Raw genomic sequence first — 16,386 nt, forward strand, 5'->3', positions numbered from 1 at the left:
CGCTGTACGTTCAGGATGATGAGATGATGCTGGAGAGGGTGAGGCTGGCCTTAGAGGTCTTCTGCTCGGCAGCCGGTGCGAAAATCAACTGGAACAAATCAGTTGGTTTTCTCACAAACCCTGGGGCATGCTCACAGTGGGGGAGGTTTTTGGGCTTCAGATGGATCCCGTGGGGACAGACAGCTAGATATCTCGGCTTTCAGGTCGGCCTGGACATCACGCCAGCTCAGCAGTTTCTCCCGGTGCTAGATTCCATTCGACAGAAGCTGGCTTTCTGGAGCACTGCTAAGCTCTCTCTTGCAGGTCGTGCTCTTGTAGTCAACCAGGTTCTCCTGGCCACGGCCTGGTATGTGGCCTCTTGTTGGTGCTTCTCGAGATCCACCGTGGCACAGCTCAGAGGTTGGTCCGAAATTTCCCGTGGTCTGGGGGGGATGGTCTCAGAGATACCAGAGCCAGGGTAGCTTGGCAGACAGTCATTCTTCCGCAAGCTAAGGGTGGCTTGGGGGTCATCGATCTTGAGCTTCAGAGTCAGGCCCTACTGGGCAAGTTGGTTATCCGCGGTTTGACCCCAGGGGGGCAAACGTGGAAGATGTTACTTCAGCAGGGGATCGGTTCTTGCGCCCCGCGCCGAGGTGGAGAGTGGCTACCGTCCCTCCGGTGGATCTTCACTTCTGCACCGCTCACTCACCCCCGCTCCCCGCTCATTCGTAGCCTTCTCATGGTTTGGAGGTGGCTCCGTCTCAGTCTCATACAGTCCCCTCCTAGCTGTCAGGAGGAGATCGACCGCCAGCCGCTCATCTGGAACGATCAGGTCAGAGATGCCTTGGGCCTTCAGCTGGGGGAGAGATCACATATCATGTGGGACGGTTGGATGCGGGGGCCAGCCCGGTCCCTTCGAGTTTGGAGGGACACTTACAGACACTTGGAGACCGTTGCTCTAGCAGCCGCAGCTGGAGGTGCCCGTGGAGCTCAGGCGAAACGCACAAAGATGGACGGAGCGATTCCAGCCGGTTGGTTGGTTCCACCCGAGATTCAGATCCTCATGCCTGGTGATGACCGTTGGCTTGGACAGTTCACCCCTCGTGGCATCCCACTGGTGGTTGCAGGCCGCATGGACGACACCTTTGTTTCCTTCTTCGCGGTTTTGGGGGACGGCCGTCTCAAAAGAGAGGGTGTGCTCATCGACCCCCTCCTCCCGTGGCAGAGGGTTCGGGTCGTAGGCCTCGTGGGGAAGGTTTGGCGGACCGATCCTAGTATAGAGCAGGATCAGCTGCAGTTATGGCGACTCTGGCTTTGGGAGGGGCGGGCCTTGTCAGAGCTTGATTGGGACCCAGGAGAGTGGAGATGGCCAGAGGTTGTGGCAGGCCAGGGGCCGACCCCTTTCTTCGCTTACAGCACGACATTGGGCAGGAGAGTTCTCGGGAGGATGCAGAGTCGCCCGCCCACCCAGCGGCCCAGTTGGTATGCTCAGGGTATCTCCACGCTATTTTTGCAGGCCTTCTGGAAGGCCTTGTGGGAGAGCTGGCGGCTGCGAGAGATTTCCTACTTCCTTTGGCTACTCGCCCACAAGGGTCTTCCAGTGGGGAGCTGGTTGCGGCAGGTTGGTCAGGATGGACTTTGTCAGATCTGTCATGAGGACGAGGAGTCACCAAAACACTGCCTGTGGAGCTGCACTCGCGCCCAGGAAGTGTGGAGGTAGACCTTCGGGATCCTTACTCGCGCAGCACCGGAGCTAGGTTTGATCACTTGGCGCGCGTTCTGCTGGTGCAGCACCGCACCTGGCTTTCATCAGTTGTTCGAGGTAGGCCCGCAGGCCCCCATGTTCCTTATCACACAGGGGACTTGGGGGCCGCTAGAGGGCATTCCGCCGCACCTGGCAGAGGCTGACACGAGATCTCAGAAGAGGCAGCCAGTCTGGGAGATTATTAGCAGCATCGCTGGATGGCACATTTGGACCTCGCGCTGCGCGCAGATCCTCGGTGGCACCTCTCTTTCGACTGCCCAGGTCATGACCGACATCTGGAGTGAGATTATACACACTCAGGGGCCAGTGGGACCAGATACAGGGAGATTCCTGGGCTGGCCGGGAGAAGCGGAGACGTTTCCTCCGTGATTGGGATACGCAAGGCCTCTTCTTCGAGCATACTTCGCAGGGCCTTCAGTGGCACTATTCACCACCTCTCTGGCTGTTCATTCACACTCGCCTGATCCCTCCGTGAGAGAGAGCTTTATATTGTTGTTTCCTTTTAGGGCTGCGTCCGATTTGTGAACGCAGCCCCATCAGCTGCAAGCTGACCTCATGTATCTTGTTTTCGAAGTAATATAATCAGCACTGTTTTTTCGGCAAAAAAAAGTTCAAGACTGGAAAGTTTGCTTCGTGAGAACACCAACTTTCATAAAGTGCAACTCTTCCCAAAACAAACAAGATCAAACATGACATTTTACCAAATGACACTGTCCAACAATCTCTTGCGCTCTCCTTTGATTCAGGTTCAAAAGCAATGACCTGACATAAAGAACCACATGTGAAGGAGGCAATCATTAGCTATCTAATCAAAATATATTACTTTTTGGACTAACTTAAAACAAATGACGAATTTTGAGAGGAAAATAAAGGAAAAAAGAATATATTTTATAATGAAACAACTAAACAAACTAGAATTTCAGGAAGAAAATACGCTGGACAATCGCAAGGCAGAAGCCAAAGCAACACATGTCAAAACAGAAAAACAGTAGGAAAAACTGGGCATAAGAGTAGGTAAATGGAATAATAATAACGTTACCATCTCAGTAGTACCTTTAGTCGAGGTATAATATGCAACACATCTCACAATGTGGTGGAGAATGAATGGTTTCCAACATCAACAGAAGGCACTAGTGTTGAACGACTTCAGGTAGTCAGTTTATTGAGACACGTCACTTTTTTTAATGCCTCTTTCTGTGTGCGATCTACCATTTACTGCATGCTATAGCTCAAATGAAAGCTACTTCATGTATATGCATCCCATAAATTATGTCCTCCATCAAAGAACCGAATTAGAAACATTGAGCAATATGTTTTTATCAGCATACTCCAAAAAATGAATCTCATCACCTTTCAGGATGCTTGCTTCTTCACGGATCATTTTTCTTGTTCAGCGTTATAATTCCAAAGAAAGCTCCTGATACATTGAGCAGCCCTGCTTTACAGCCTCTACTAAAATATAAGATTTGTAAACTTTTGGGATGCTTATGTCTTTATGTGCCTTTCCATGTTTGTTGCATGCTATAGATCGAGAGAAAGCTCCTTCCTTGTGTAAGCCACCCTAAGAATTTTTCTCAATGGGTGATTCAAGCTACATGTACCAATCAATCGAAGTCTTCAATTGCTTTCCTTTACTCTATTCAGCTTAATCTTCTTTCATTAGCCTTACTTGTTTGTGCTTGCCTCCTTTTCTTTTAGTTTCGCTCATTTTCTTTTTTCACTCCCCAGGTTCTCTTTCCCCTCTTTCTTTTCAGATGGATACTAAATATTTTCCTGCCTCCTAGCCTCATGTTCTCATTTTCTAAGACTCGATATAAGCTTCTGGAATTCCAACAAGAGGGCTCCCAATAAACCACTCAACCCCTCCATACCACAGTCTGTCAGCTCTTACATTAGCCATTTGCATTATCTGCAAGACATTTTTTTATCAGCTCTATTCGTAACTTCCATCTTTGATGTAAATGTTTTCACGGTTGGCCAAACCTTGCTTTGGATAGTGGCCACATCCTTTTGTTGTCAATACTTTGAGGTTCACCTTCCTTCCGCAAAAGTATCTCCTTCAAAGCCCAATTCAAGTGCAATAAAAGCTTGTTTTTCCCAAGGAAATAAAGATTTCTAAGCTTGTCAAAATTTTTAATACTAAGATTGAAATGTTCTAGTCTTATGAAGGTATAACAATATTAGTGATGTGCACCACCACACCACTCACTCAAAGAGATCTCTCAGACTCAAAACCATAATGTAGTCCTTGAGTGGACCAAAAAAAACACTTGCATTACTCACGGAAGAGATAAGAAAGGGGCAATCTCTCAATACAAGCTCATAGATCGCAGTGGCATCAGCTAGCTGAAAGAAGAAGAGTGCATACACCACTATAAACCTTGCAGCAGGAAGTCGAGACTTTTCCTGTACCCGTCTACTGAGGTGAGATGTAACTGATATAGACTCCTCAGTGAGTAGGAACCTCCTCCACTATCAACTACCACCTGTCTCACCAAACCCTACATTGTAGCAATCTTGAGTTTGGTGAATTCCAGAAGATCCTCATGCCATCTGCCAACTCCCTGCAATATACAAGCTTCATTTTTCCTGGAGAAAGCAGCCAGATCTAGTGTTGCGATTTGGAGGTAGGTGCCTCCAGTCAGGGTAGGACTATGAGACTCCCTACAATCAAGGGATTGACTGCTGCTAGAAAGGGTGAAGTCTCCCATGTCAGGCAAATGAGCGTAATTGGTGAAGTGCTTTTACCTGGCACCTCAATGCATCGTGGAGCACATAACATTACATGGGTGTGACTTGGATCATCATCATGGCCACATGGCAAGGCCTCCATTATTTTATTGTTTTGCAATGAACAGAAATTTCTATTAATGCTAAAAAAAACAGCCATACAAATCAGCAGTCTCGTTACAACAACCTCATTTCTTCTGCATGAATTTTGCAAGACCTTATTCTGATTCTATTTAATTTGGTCATACTTAAGAGAGGTTCAATTTTTCCACGCCAAAAGAAACACAGTGATGAACCACAATATCAAATGAAATATGTTTTTGACGAGTTAGGCTAATGCATGTGGTGGATCCTCACCATAGCATCAGAGCAAAATAGAGGCTCTAGCCTCTAGAAGTGTACAAAGACTTGGTTGTGGGACACAAACCCATAACAAACCATCTCCACCAGATTTTTTGATGAAACATGCACATTACTCCTGAATGGCTACATTCCACTATTACTCAGCAGGGGGTAAACCTTGGTAGTGATTGGATATACAAAGTCTATGAGCACATTGAGACCATCTACTTACATCTAATTGAGACCATCTACTTACATCTAATAAAGTTTAAAGAGTACATTCTTCACGACTTACTTTGCCTAGCAAGAACTCATTCTTCACCATCTACTTACATCTAATAAAGTTTGAAGAGTACATTCTTCACGACTTACTTTGCCTAGCAAGAACTCATTCTTCACTGCACTTTTAGATATTTGCTTTCATTCTGGCCAGTGTTGGCATTTTCCATTGAAAAAATTCATTTGTGTGTGTGCATCTATCCTACCTATGCATGAGCGTGGAGGCAATTCCGCTCTAGAAGGCCTCCACCATTTTTCTTTCAATATGAAATATCTCACACATTTTTCACGAACAAGGGCATCCGTTGGTTGTTATAACCCCCCACCCAATTGGCTCCTTGTGGTTAACTCATGATTACATTGCAATGAGCAGACATTGAGCAAAAGCAACTTGTAGCTTTTTGTTTTCCCTTTTTCTCTTTCTCTTTTTTTTCCCTCCTTTTTTTTTGGGGGGGGATGGGCGGGGCACGCATGTGAAGGTTGTGAGAGCAGGTAGAGAAGACACAGCGTTGAAAAACGCTTGAGAAGCTGAAATGAATTGCACACAATTTAAAAATACAAAGGAACAGTCGATCTTGTAGAAAAACCTTAACCCTAGAATTAGATAAGTCTTAAAACGAGACGTGGCATACTGCCACATGTACAATGCAAAAACACACACATATATATTATTATTATTGCACCATGCTCTCAAGAACCCTTAACTCCTTAATTGGACTGGAGTCAGATTCTCTATTTAAACTCGTTTTCAACCACATGAAGCAATTCAGGCTGAGCATAAGCCCCACAATCCCCCCCATAATGCACAATGGTTGTAGGGGTCTGACTTGATTCTTACAGATTGCATCACCATGTATTATCAATCCCCCTCTAAACTTTAAAGAAACAAGTCACCCTGTACCCTGCATAGGAAATTTTTATCCTTTGGTAGAGCCTGGCTGAATATATCTGCTGGATTGACCTTGGTAGAACAATAGATCATCTAGACCTAGAATGATCAATAGGATACTTGGCAAAGCAACACATGATTAACTGTCATAACCAATAGGAACTTAAGCCTCATGTGCTATGCCAAGATCACCAAGTAATCTTTGAAGCCAAATCACTTCCATACTACTGCATTTACTGCCATATACTCACTCTCATCAGTGGAAGGAAAAGCAATAGTATTTTGCTTCTTGCTCACCCATGAGATATTTGCCACAGCTGAGTGAAGAAGCGTACCCTGAGTGGACTTCTTATCTTTGCTAACTGCCCAATTACTGTCACAATCCCTTGCAGCTGTAGAGTTTTAGACTACCAATAAAAGATGTTCCTGAGCCTCCTTTTTGCTGCGCGCCAATGGTTGTCTTTCAGATGTCAATGCACATGCTTGTTTGCTTGAGTAAAACTCTACTCTCTTAGAAATGTCCTGCAATTTTGGTAATTTCTCAAGTGTTTTTCTGGTTTCTTTGGGCTTCTACAATTGTTGCTACTGCAATTGTTGCTGCTGCTGTTTTTCCACATACCATCTTGGTGATTTCTCAGGTATTTTATTGGCCTCTTTGGGATGCTGCAATTGTTCCTGCTGCTGTTTTTCAAGCCTCGAGGGTAAAATTTTGTTGCTGCAAGCCTTTGTTCTCATCGTCAGAGTGCTCTCTTTTGCATGATAAAGGTGGGGAGCATCCTCTTCCACTTTCTCCTCTTCATCTATCCCAAAGTCTGGATGCATTTTCTAGACAGCATATGGCTTTCCCTCTCTATAAAGATGTTGCAAGTGCCTACAGTTGAATATCAAAGGGCATGGCACAAATCCATTGTTGGCTTCACATGAAAGATGTGTAAAGTATCTGAAAAATGCCAAATATGTAACAGGACTCAAAAAGAACTTGCTTTCAGTTTCAGCATTATGTGATGATGGGAATAATCTCGGGGTTGGTGGCCTTCCTCTCTACTGAGGTAAAAATGCTGATCGCCTCCTTGTTAAGAGGGAATCCTACCCTCTGGCGAGACCTATCAAACTGGATGAACAGACGATTCCTACCCCCAGGACCTACTAGACCCAAGGCCAATCAATCGCCAGAGGAGGGACAGAACTTACCCAAGGTTCCCATCAATAAATAACAAAAGAAGGTTTGAGAAGCTGAAAGGCATTGCACACAGCTTTGAAATACAAAGAAAAAGTGGATTTTGCAGCAATTCCCAAACTCTGGAATATACCTTCATAGGGCTAGAAAATATCCAATCTTACAAATCAAAATTTTTGATAGAACAAGCGAAAGAACAAAGGAAAGTACGTGACTTTAGACAAAATTATGAGTAAATGAGAAAAATAAAATAATAATACCTTAGTAAGTAAAGCTACGCTTATGTTCTCATCAGTACCCAAGCATAAGCTGCCATCTGGGTTTAAAAAGATTCCTAAAATCTAGAACTAGATTAACCACATGTACGGTTCAAGAAATTATTATTGTACCATCATCTCGAAGACCCTTGACTCCTACATTGAGCTAGAGTCAGATTCTTGATCTGACAACCCACAAGGGCAATATCCCATCCATGGTGAGCATAAGCTTAACAGAGAAAATACCCTCAGGGGATTGGTTGAGGGGGGGTTGCCCTCGGGGGGGGAATTGGCCAAGGGTGAGTGCTTAGCCCAAAAGTGCTTTTAGACCCGCAGCCACTCAGGAAACCCGTATGCTCTAACCACCTGAGCTGCCAGTGCTGGCCTATAGTGGCACAGAGGTATGTGATGACTCAAGAATGTTTCCTTCAGTTCTTAAGCATGCTGGATGTTTTCAAGTACAGTTCATATTCACCTATAGAAACACAAACATATTCTTTGCTCCAAGTTTCTTTCATGCTTTCCACACGATTTTTTAACTTTTCAATGCTCACTACAACAGATATTTCATAATTAGATGATGTGACAAACAATTTATCTCACAACAATGCATCAATTGGTTGAACAGAGGAATAAATGCTATTCACTTTGATTCTGCAAAGCATGCATTGAACAAAGCATTGTTCGTTAGTCTGCCAAGGCATACCATAATCCTAACATAACTGTAGCTATTATTCTAACTATCGCTAGTAAATGTGAAAAAAAAACCCACTTACAGGATCATCTTCCTGACGTTGATCCCAGATGCAAACTCTTCCTATAATGACAAACTACAGAAGTCATTTCATAAGACTGAAAATAATTATGTGGCGAGGTGAGTCACATGAATTTATTAAATTAAATTAGATGCAAAGAAACTCCCCACACACGTCTTCACCCGTGTATAAAGGAACCCATGTATGTATTCAGGAAAAATCCTTACCATCTCTTCCACCTGTGACTATCTCTGGAGCACCATAACCGATTCCCAATCCCCCACATCCATCAATGGCATTTACAATAGTGTCGTGAGCTGTGACAAAGAAGACATGATTCAGTTCAGTTTCTGACATCAGAGCTCAAGGGTTCAGATACTTCAATAGAGAATCGTCCTTGAAGGGTATGTTTATTGCCCTTCTATAAGCAAGCTGCAAGACACCAAAATATTCATAATTCATCTGGATCCTGATTGTTTGCAGCATAACCATGTATCATTATAATCAGTCATCTCAAAACTCATAAACTCACCTTTAACATTAAAGACAGGATTGCTGAGCTTTTCCAAATCCCTGCAAGGTGATTTTGTAGCTTCCAAGTGAACCAGTTTCCAGTGATAATTGGAATTTTACAAAATGTTTGACACTTCAACATTCCATAGAATAAACAATTTGGATATACGGCTTCTTAAAAGTACCCAAATAAGCATATCCAAGGATTACCAGATGTGAAGATTCCCTTTAAAATCTCCTGTGGCAAGTTGTCTGTCAATCTGTATAATGCAAACCATTAGACAGGAATGATGTGCATGTATCAGCCAAACTTAATTTCATTACACCATTAGACGGGAATGATGTGCATGTATCAGCTGAACTGTTCATTACATACAAAGGTAAGCAAGGAAAAAGAAGACTGAAACCCTTACATATTTAAAAATCCATTTTGCAAACAGTTTCCTAAAGCAAGGAAAAAGAATCCATGTTGCAAAACAGTTTCCCAAACTTCAAAATACTGTAAAGAGACAGACGAGTCCCAAATTGTAACGATGTAAGGAAAGATGACACATGATACAATAGGCACTGAAGAGAAATATGAAAGTGGACAAAATAAGGCAGCAAACCATCTTCAGACTGGCATGACATAGCTGCCTTTTATTTTCTTGGCAGAACAGAGGGCAATAAATGAACACATTCCTGGCCGTTTATATAAGTTCACATATTCTCAGCCCTTGCCACTCATTCCCACACGCTGCGAACCTCCCGCAAGGAGCGTGATGAGTGGGAAAACAGAAAAAGCACATATGGACACATGGGAATGCAGGAACACATTCCCATGTGTATTGGGTAAACCACTACAAATCTACTGTGCATATGAATTAAAAGCATAGGCTCAGGCTTAGTGCATTCCAGTTTAATAGGCCAAGTGACGTGGAACTTGAGGATTCGTGCATTCCAGTTTAATTGCCTAAGTGGTGTGTGGAACTTGAGGGTTTATCCGTCTCCTCATGCTCTCTCTTTTTCCCCATTGAAGCCTGGTCATGGTGCTAGACATCCTTCTACAAGTCGCAATCATGCTATTGGGAAGTGGTTAGGTGGATGAGATCCAAATCCACTGTGATATGCTTCTACCCTCATGAGTGGCGCGCTTCTGTGGGTTCTCCCTGTCCGTCAAACCAGCCTCTCCCTTCACCATCTCCATCTCGCTCGAGCTGGCAGCCAGTACCTTCTGACTTTTCATAATGGCCTGAGCTGCAATACTCCCTAGCTGTTTAACCCCTGTGCTGGCCTAGGGGATCAGCCCAAACTCAGGGTGAAGACAAGAGAAGGGGGGTGAAGAAAGAATGCAAAGATATTTTAACGTCTACGGAAGGCCAAATTGGCCTACGAGACAAATCTGTATACTGTAAGTCCATGTCCTAGGTATGATGCAAAACAAAAACTGAAATGAAAAGCTAATCCTAGCCATATACATCTCACTATGGAGTCATTGTCTAGCCTCTGCTAGCATGCTACAGATGTACAATCATGATGAGAGAGAGATGTATTAAAATCTTGTGATATGCAAGAGGTTGAGACAGAGAAGCACTTTGCATTCAGATGCCCTATATACTATGAGATCCGTGGATGGCACCACTATGTATTCAGTAGCATTTTTGGCCCATTCATAGATTTCATGGCCCATCCTAATCAGGGACGCATGGCCATTTTCCTGCTTGAGACCCAGTGACATAGAGACCAGCTTCTGTGAGCGTAGAGGAGAGCCCAGCCAGAGGACGATCACAGACTCCTTTCCAGTGATTCAAGCCAGGGGCGATACGAGATGCACCAGAGTGGAGACCCAGAGAGTACGACCCAGCAGACTCACCCTCGGGTGGATCCTCACATGAGAACCACAGGCACTCTTCTTTATTTGACTTAGGGAGATAGGCTACTTGGAGTGACAGTAGTGCTTGTCAGACGACAAGCTACCTCTAAAAGATTACAGAGGAGAGAAAGGCCCAGATAGACTTCTTCTCTTGTAAAGGAGAAGTTAGTGATCTCCTATTGTCTAATGTTGTGATCCATAGTGGGTCTCATGAGTCTAGAGCTGAGTTGGGTGACCTCAAGTAGTAAGAGTGCAGCGCATCTTTGGTCTAGATAGCAATAAATCTGCTCATGTATGTGTATCATGTCTCCGTAGCTTTGCTGATGCCTGCTCTTATGTACTCATGTATGTGTATCCATAGGTGAAGGGATAGTGACTTTATATATTAATAATTATGCATATAGTATTTATATACCTTATATATTATGTATTATTAATTATAACTAGAGCACGTTTCTACATGCAACTCCAATCACAATACCGAAATATTTCTAAACCAAACATGCAAAACGCATTTCGTGAAATGCTTTTTGTAAACTGGACTGGACTTTGCTAGAGCAAGAGCTGGGCAGTCTTTTTTCAAGAGTTAGTAGGAGTGCCCTTGGATTGACTGGAAGACTCTTGGGGAAAAAGAGGGCATGCAAGGGGGCAGGGAAGATCCATATCCAAGATGACTGTAGAAGGCCCACAAGGGCTAGTGAGGCTCTTGCAGCAGGCTTGCGGTTGCACAACAGTTTTGCTAAACAGCGATGGGGGAAGGTACGAAGAGCTGCACCAGGGGGCAGGGGCAGGGGCATGGGACGCCTGTACAAGATGGAACTAGCAAAGCAAGGAGGAGAGGGCAGGCAAGAATTCGCCATCACGTCTGCACCGACGCCACCCCCCATGCAATGACCTACCAGAGACGGCCGAGTACACTTGCAGTTGTCTTAGACCCACAAGAACAGATTTATTTTCTACAGCAAGACTTTAGAGAGATCACGAAACTTCACTTGCCTCCTTGGAGAGGAAATTATTTGACATGGGCAAGAGGTTATCTAGGAGGTAGTGCAGAAATGTAATGCAATAGCACCTGCACCACAGCTTGTACCCAGAATCCAGGATATGGTTACCACCCAGCTCAAGTCCTTCAAGCATCAAATTACAGCAGCAGTAGACAATAAAATCAGTACATGGGATGTGTATGGGGAAGTATAATAACAGGAAACCAGCGGTGCCCACGCCCAGATTCTACGCAGAGGAGGGCTGCTATAGGTCTAGTATGTGGGAGATGGGTGCTCGGCAAAAAAATATTGATCTCATCAAGGCAAAAACCCCTAGATTGAGTGAAGTTCTGATGACATACTCTGTGTCCTCCAAAAAGGGACACAAGCATGAGCAGTATTGACTTCAGTGTTCAACAACACGTGGACAAGTTGTGTTTTGACATCATGCCACTCTCACAATCTGGTGTCATTCTTGGACAACAATGGCTCTATGACTAGGATCCTTCATTCAGCTTCCACAGTCCCACAAACCAATTCGTCCACAATAGTAAACTTATCCAGTTAACTTGCTCCAAGAAAACTCTTATTACAAGTCTTGTCATTACAAGTAAAGAAGTGGGTTCGCAAGCGACAAGTTCCACACTTTTGTGTGTGACCTCAATCAATGAGATACTTGACCAGGAAGTGGACACGTTGTCTTGGTCAGCCGTCACAAACCCACTCAGACCACATGAATCATGCACCGCCAGAACTCTACGTCATCTGGCCAATCAGATTTCAAACCTTGAATCCACCCCCCAAGAGAGGATTTCCAGATAGGGCTGGAAAAATGGTTGGGTTAGTTACTTAAGGAGTGGCTGACCAAACCTATGAAGGAGGCAGGAAGGATGGCAGTTTCCTCACTCTCTTTTTGCCCCATGCGATGCCTTCTCGTCTAAGTTCAGAGTGTGTGAAACTCATGAGAGTCATCTCATGAGTAGAGTCAAATCATAGCAAGCAAGGCTTGTTGTAGGGTCCTTAGAAGTGTCGTGAGTCGTCCAAATCATTGTATATAGTAACAAACATGGTCATGGTGAGCTGTGGGTTTTTCTCATCTGTCAAGTCTTAATATATATGTCGTTTGAGTTCTATATTGCATCGTCTCTCTACGTATGGGGTGAATTTCTAAGCTATGGTCTAGTAATTCATGAGCAGACTGCATATAAGTGCTGGTTTCACTTCAAGTTGAAAACCTTGATTACAGTATCAAAGCCGAGTTTGATTAAGGGTCTGAAAAGAGTTGCGAGGATTTGAGAAAGTGTACTGAGTTTGTACAAAGGTTTTTCTCATCAAGTCTCGGTCAAAATTGTCAAAGCCACCTTGGGAAGGAATTCTACGAAAAACTTTTTCTCCTTCCTTAAATTCTCTAACAGATCTATTTTCATCCACATACGCTTTAGCTCTATCCATAGCTTAGCGGATGTTATCTCTCACAAGTGCTAGCATCTCCTGCATCTGAACCACATAGTTCGTGTCCTGCATCTGAACCACATAGTTCGTGGCACTATTGGACTTTCTGAGGTATTCCAACCGTAGTTGGATTTGCTGATCTATAACCATAGTTCAGCTCGAACGGACTCATTTCTGCAGAGAAATGTTTCTATCATTGTAGGCAAATTCCAATACTGGCAACCACTTGCCCCATGTATGTTGCCTCAATGAAACATATGCTCTCAGCATATCCTCTAAAGTCTGGTTGATTATTTCCGTCTGACCATCCGTTTCTGGATGATCACCACTACTCATTCCCAACTTAGTCCTTAGTGCCTCAAACACTCCAGTCCAAAAAAGACTGGTAAATTTAACATCCATGTCTGACACTATGAATCTGGGTAATCCATGCAGACGAAACATATGTTTAATTATTGATTTTGAGCTGGAACATTGCAGATTTTGTGCTAGGATCAATTTCAGCTACGGGCTGAAACCTTTTGTACAAGAGTGTCCTCCTTGCAAACTTCAAGAAGTTGTAGTTTGTGCAGCTCACAGCATCGTTGTAAGCATAATCTCTCCCGCTCCAGCTTCAGTTGCTATGCAAGAAGCATGGCATTTTTTGCTAACTCCACCAATGCCGAAATGGATAACCCCCTTTCCTCTCTTTTCAGAGACTGCAATCTTCCTTCTTTTTCCATTCTATTCAATGCCAAGACACCAATCAAATTAGTCGTCTTCTGTGATCGAACCAACTGCAAGATCGCAAAATGTGTTGTAGGCTAAACTTGCCCAGAACAGGAATATGCATAAGCAATGCAAAGACAACAAGACAGTGCAGGAACAGAAGCTAGTCCGACAAAAGTGAGTCGGACTGTATTACGAGCTCAAAATGTATCCTTCACCAACAGATGTCCTAAACACACCACAACTTGCAAATCACAACGCAATAGTAAGTTGGAGTGTTGAACCATTACAATCAATGACTCTAAACGAAATTTCCATGTGCTTAAAGTTGTTCCTGAGCTCTCGCATAGATAGTTGGTAGCTGGTCTCTTCGAACCCAGCACAAGCCTCTATCTTGTTAAGAATGGCAGGATTCGATGGATGAGAGTTAAAGCAGGATGGGATACAATTCAGCCATACCCCCTGGCTAACAACCAAAGATGCACTTCAGCCAAAGCCCGAAGGTCTCCAAAATGTATTACTTGCCCTGAGTGCGCCTAGTGGTGTGCACATTAATCCCAGTAAAAGATAAAACAATCTGCAAACTATTTCAACTCCTATATAAGACAAATCGATGAATATGCACTCACTTGGAATCACGCATAAACATATTTATTCATGCTTCTCATCATCAATTGCACAACACCACCTATGACAGACGTTTGCCAGGAATTACCAGATTAGAAGCCCCAAAAGTTCCACACTTGATGCTTGCAGGCTTCTCAGACTGTCACATTGCAGATGAGTTAAGTAAGAATTTCAGTGCAAGTCGTCGTCTAATAGATCTATAATCTAACTATTTTGCAGTTTCAAAAAAACTACATAGAGCCAAAATTCACGGGCTTGCATGTAGAATATATCCTTGTGCTGTCTTCAGATTTCCAGAACATTTCAGGTACCTACCTCTATAACCTTGTTTAAATCAGAACCATTCAGTTCATACACCTGCAACAACCAGGATTGTTGTCATATAAAAACCTGAATCCTCAAAGGAAAAGCTTTTGCTTACAAAAAGTCAACTATTGAATAGATACTTGCAATTCTGGATACAGTTATGATTCGACAATGTCAGGTCTACCTTTTTTATATAAAAAACACATGCAAAAAAGGCCATGAAAATAGAAACAAATTAAGGACTTGCACAATTTACAATTTACAATGTAACTCACTGGGAAGTGGAGGCATCTTTTTGTAGGCCTAATTGGGGCCAGCTTATCCTGTCAAGAGATATTGATGACAGCTGCTTATTTGGCACTCAGAGGTTCAAGATTTGAAGAAAGCTCATGGATTGGGCACACTGATACTGGCCTGGCCCAGGCGAGGGGAGCTTGGAACCATCTACCTGATCAACCAAAGAAGCACCTCAGTGCTCTAAGGCACATGTCAGGGGACAGACAATGGATGGAAGAGATCGAGGCAGCCAAACCAGAGGAGCCTGAGACATGTCCAAGGAGGCACTCTAGACGGACAGTTCTCACAAGACTGGAGTCCCTCTCCATCTTTAAGAGGTCCCAAGGTTTCTGCAAGGCTGGGCTCGCAGGCATCTGTTACAATCGTACCAATCAAGCAAGCCACTGGTTGTACAGTCCAACCTACTGACTACTTTCCATTTTTTGACTTTCTACTTTTAGCTTTTGATGCTTGTGTGATAATAAATACAATGATTCAGCATGACATGTGTTATGCGAAAAATGGCACATGCCTTGATATATAGACACGTCTAGGATCTAGCTGCACAGTCTTGTCTATAGGCAATTGCAGCCTAGGCAAACATATTTGCTGCAAGGGTTTGACGAAATAAGAATCGTCTAAAAAAGACATGAATCTAACAGCATGCCAATTTGAAGAATGCTGGTTTGACCTCACAATGGTCACCCATGAAATCAAAACCATAAACTCCAGACACATAGCAAGCACTAGCTATTGACATCTCTAGCACATCATCACTATCCATTGCCTGAACACATTCTCCACCACTGTGCATATGTTACTCTGCTAGTGTAGTGTCCAACAAATCAATCTTGCCACATACTAAAAGCTGTAGCCAACTAAAAGAATGCAAAATAATCCTTTTCAGGATCATCAAAGAGTAGTAGCTACAAAGTTTCAATTTTGATTGAGCTGAAGGCACATGAGTTGGAGCTAGCTTCACACTTGGAGGTATAAGGACTTATACCTAGATGAATCCAGGAACATTCCCAAACTCATCCTCTAAAAACACAACATAGTGCAGTTTCAATCTCACGAGAGTCACTCATCAGATTGAAAACCATAAACTCCATCACGCATAGCACGGACTAGATACTATGACATCCCCACTGACGTCATCAGCGCCCAACAGTGGGTGTAGACCATAGTATAAAAGTATGCTCTCACACATACAAATCCACACACCCACACATACTTGAGCATCAATTTATACAAAGTCTTCGTACTGAGTTTCTGTCAGCACTCCGGAGGTGAAAGGCAAACTCAGCCATGACGAAGGCTGGCACTAAAGGAGAAGGCTAATCAAAAAGTAGTCCAAATCTCTTCATTCAAGCTACAACTGCTTGTGAAGTCTAAACGATTTCATTTTAGTCTCTCCCAAACGAGCATCTAAATCTAAATCTAGCTGATAGGGCAACGCACCATTTAAGATAGAAAGAATTATCGCAATACCAGCA

The 16,386-nt window shown here is 43.6% G+C and overlaps 1 protein-coding gene across 2 annotated transcripts in view; it reads right to left on the bottom strand.

Moving 5' to 3' along the window:
• LOC147902214 (dynein axonemal assembly factor 10-like) overlaps positions 1 to 16,386 on the bottom strand; it is a 68,092-nt gene that overhangs the window by 38,949 nt on the left and 12,757 nt on the right. For both annotated transcript variants that reach the window (XM_087374642.1, XM_087374641.1), the window contains exons 3-9: positions 14,624 to 14,665; positions 14,397 to 14,447; positions 8,897 to 8,946; positions 8,706 to 8,746; positions 8,401 to 8,490; positions 8,195 to 8,235; positions 2,446 to 2,506 (exon numbers count right to left, since the gene is read on the bottom strand). In XM_087374642.1, the coding sequence (XP_087230768.1) occupies positions 2,446 to 2,506; positions 8,195 to 8,235; positions 8,401 to 8,490; positions 8,706 to 8,746; positions 8,897 to 8,946; positions 14,397 to 14,447; positions 14,624 to 14,665 (376 nt within the window). The remainder of the gene's footprint in view (positions 1 to 2,445; positions 2,507 to 8,194; positions 8,236 to 8,400; positions 8,491 to 8,705; positions 8,747 to 8,896; positions 8,947 to 14,396; positions 14,448 to 14,623; positions 14,666 to 16,386) is intronic.

The sequence above is a fragment of the Dipteris shenzhenensis genome, chromosome 5 (assembly GCF_047967505.1).
Source record: "Dipteris shenzhenensis isolate YYH24624 ecotype China chromosome 5, Dip_SZ_1.0, whole genome shotgun sequence".
NCBI classification, from domain to species: domain Eukaryota; kingdom Viridiplantae; phylum Streptophyta; class Polypodiopsida; order Gleicheniales; family Dipteridaceae; genus Dipteris; species Dipteris shenzhenensis.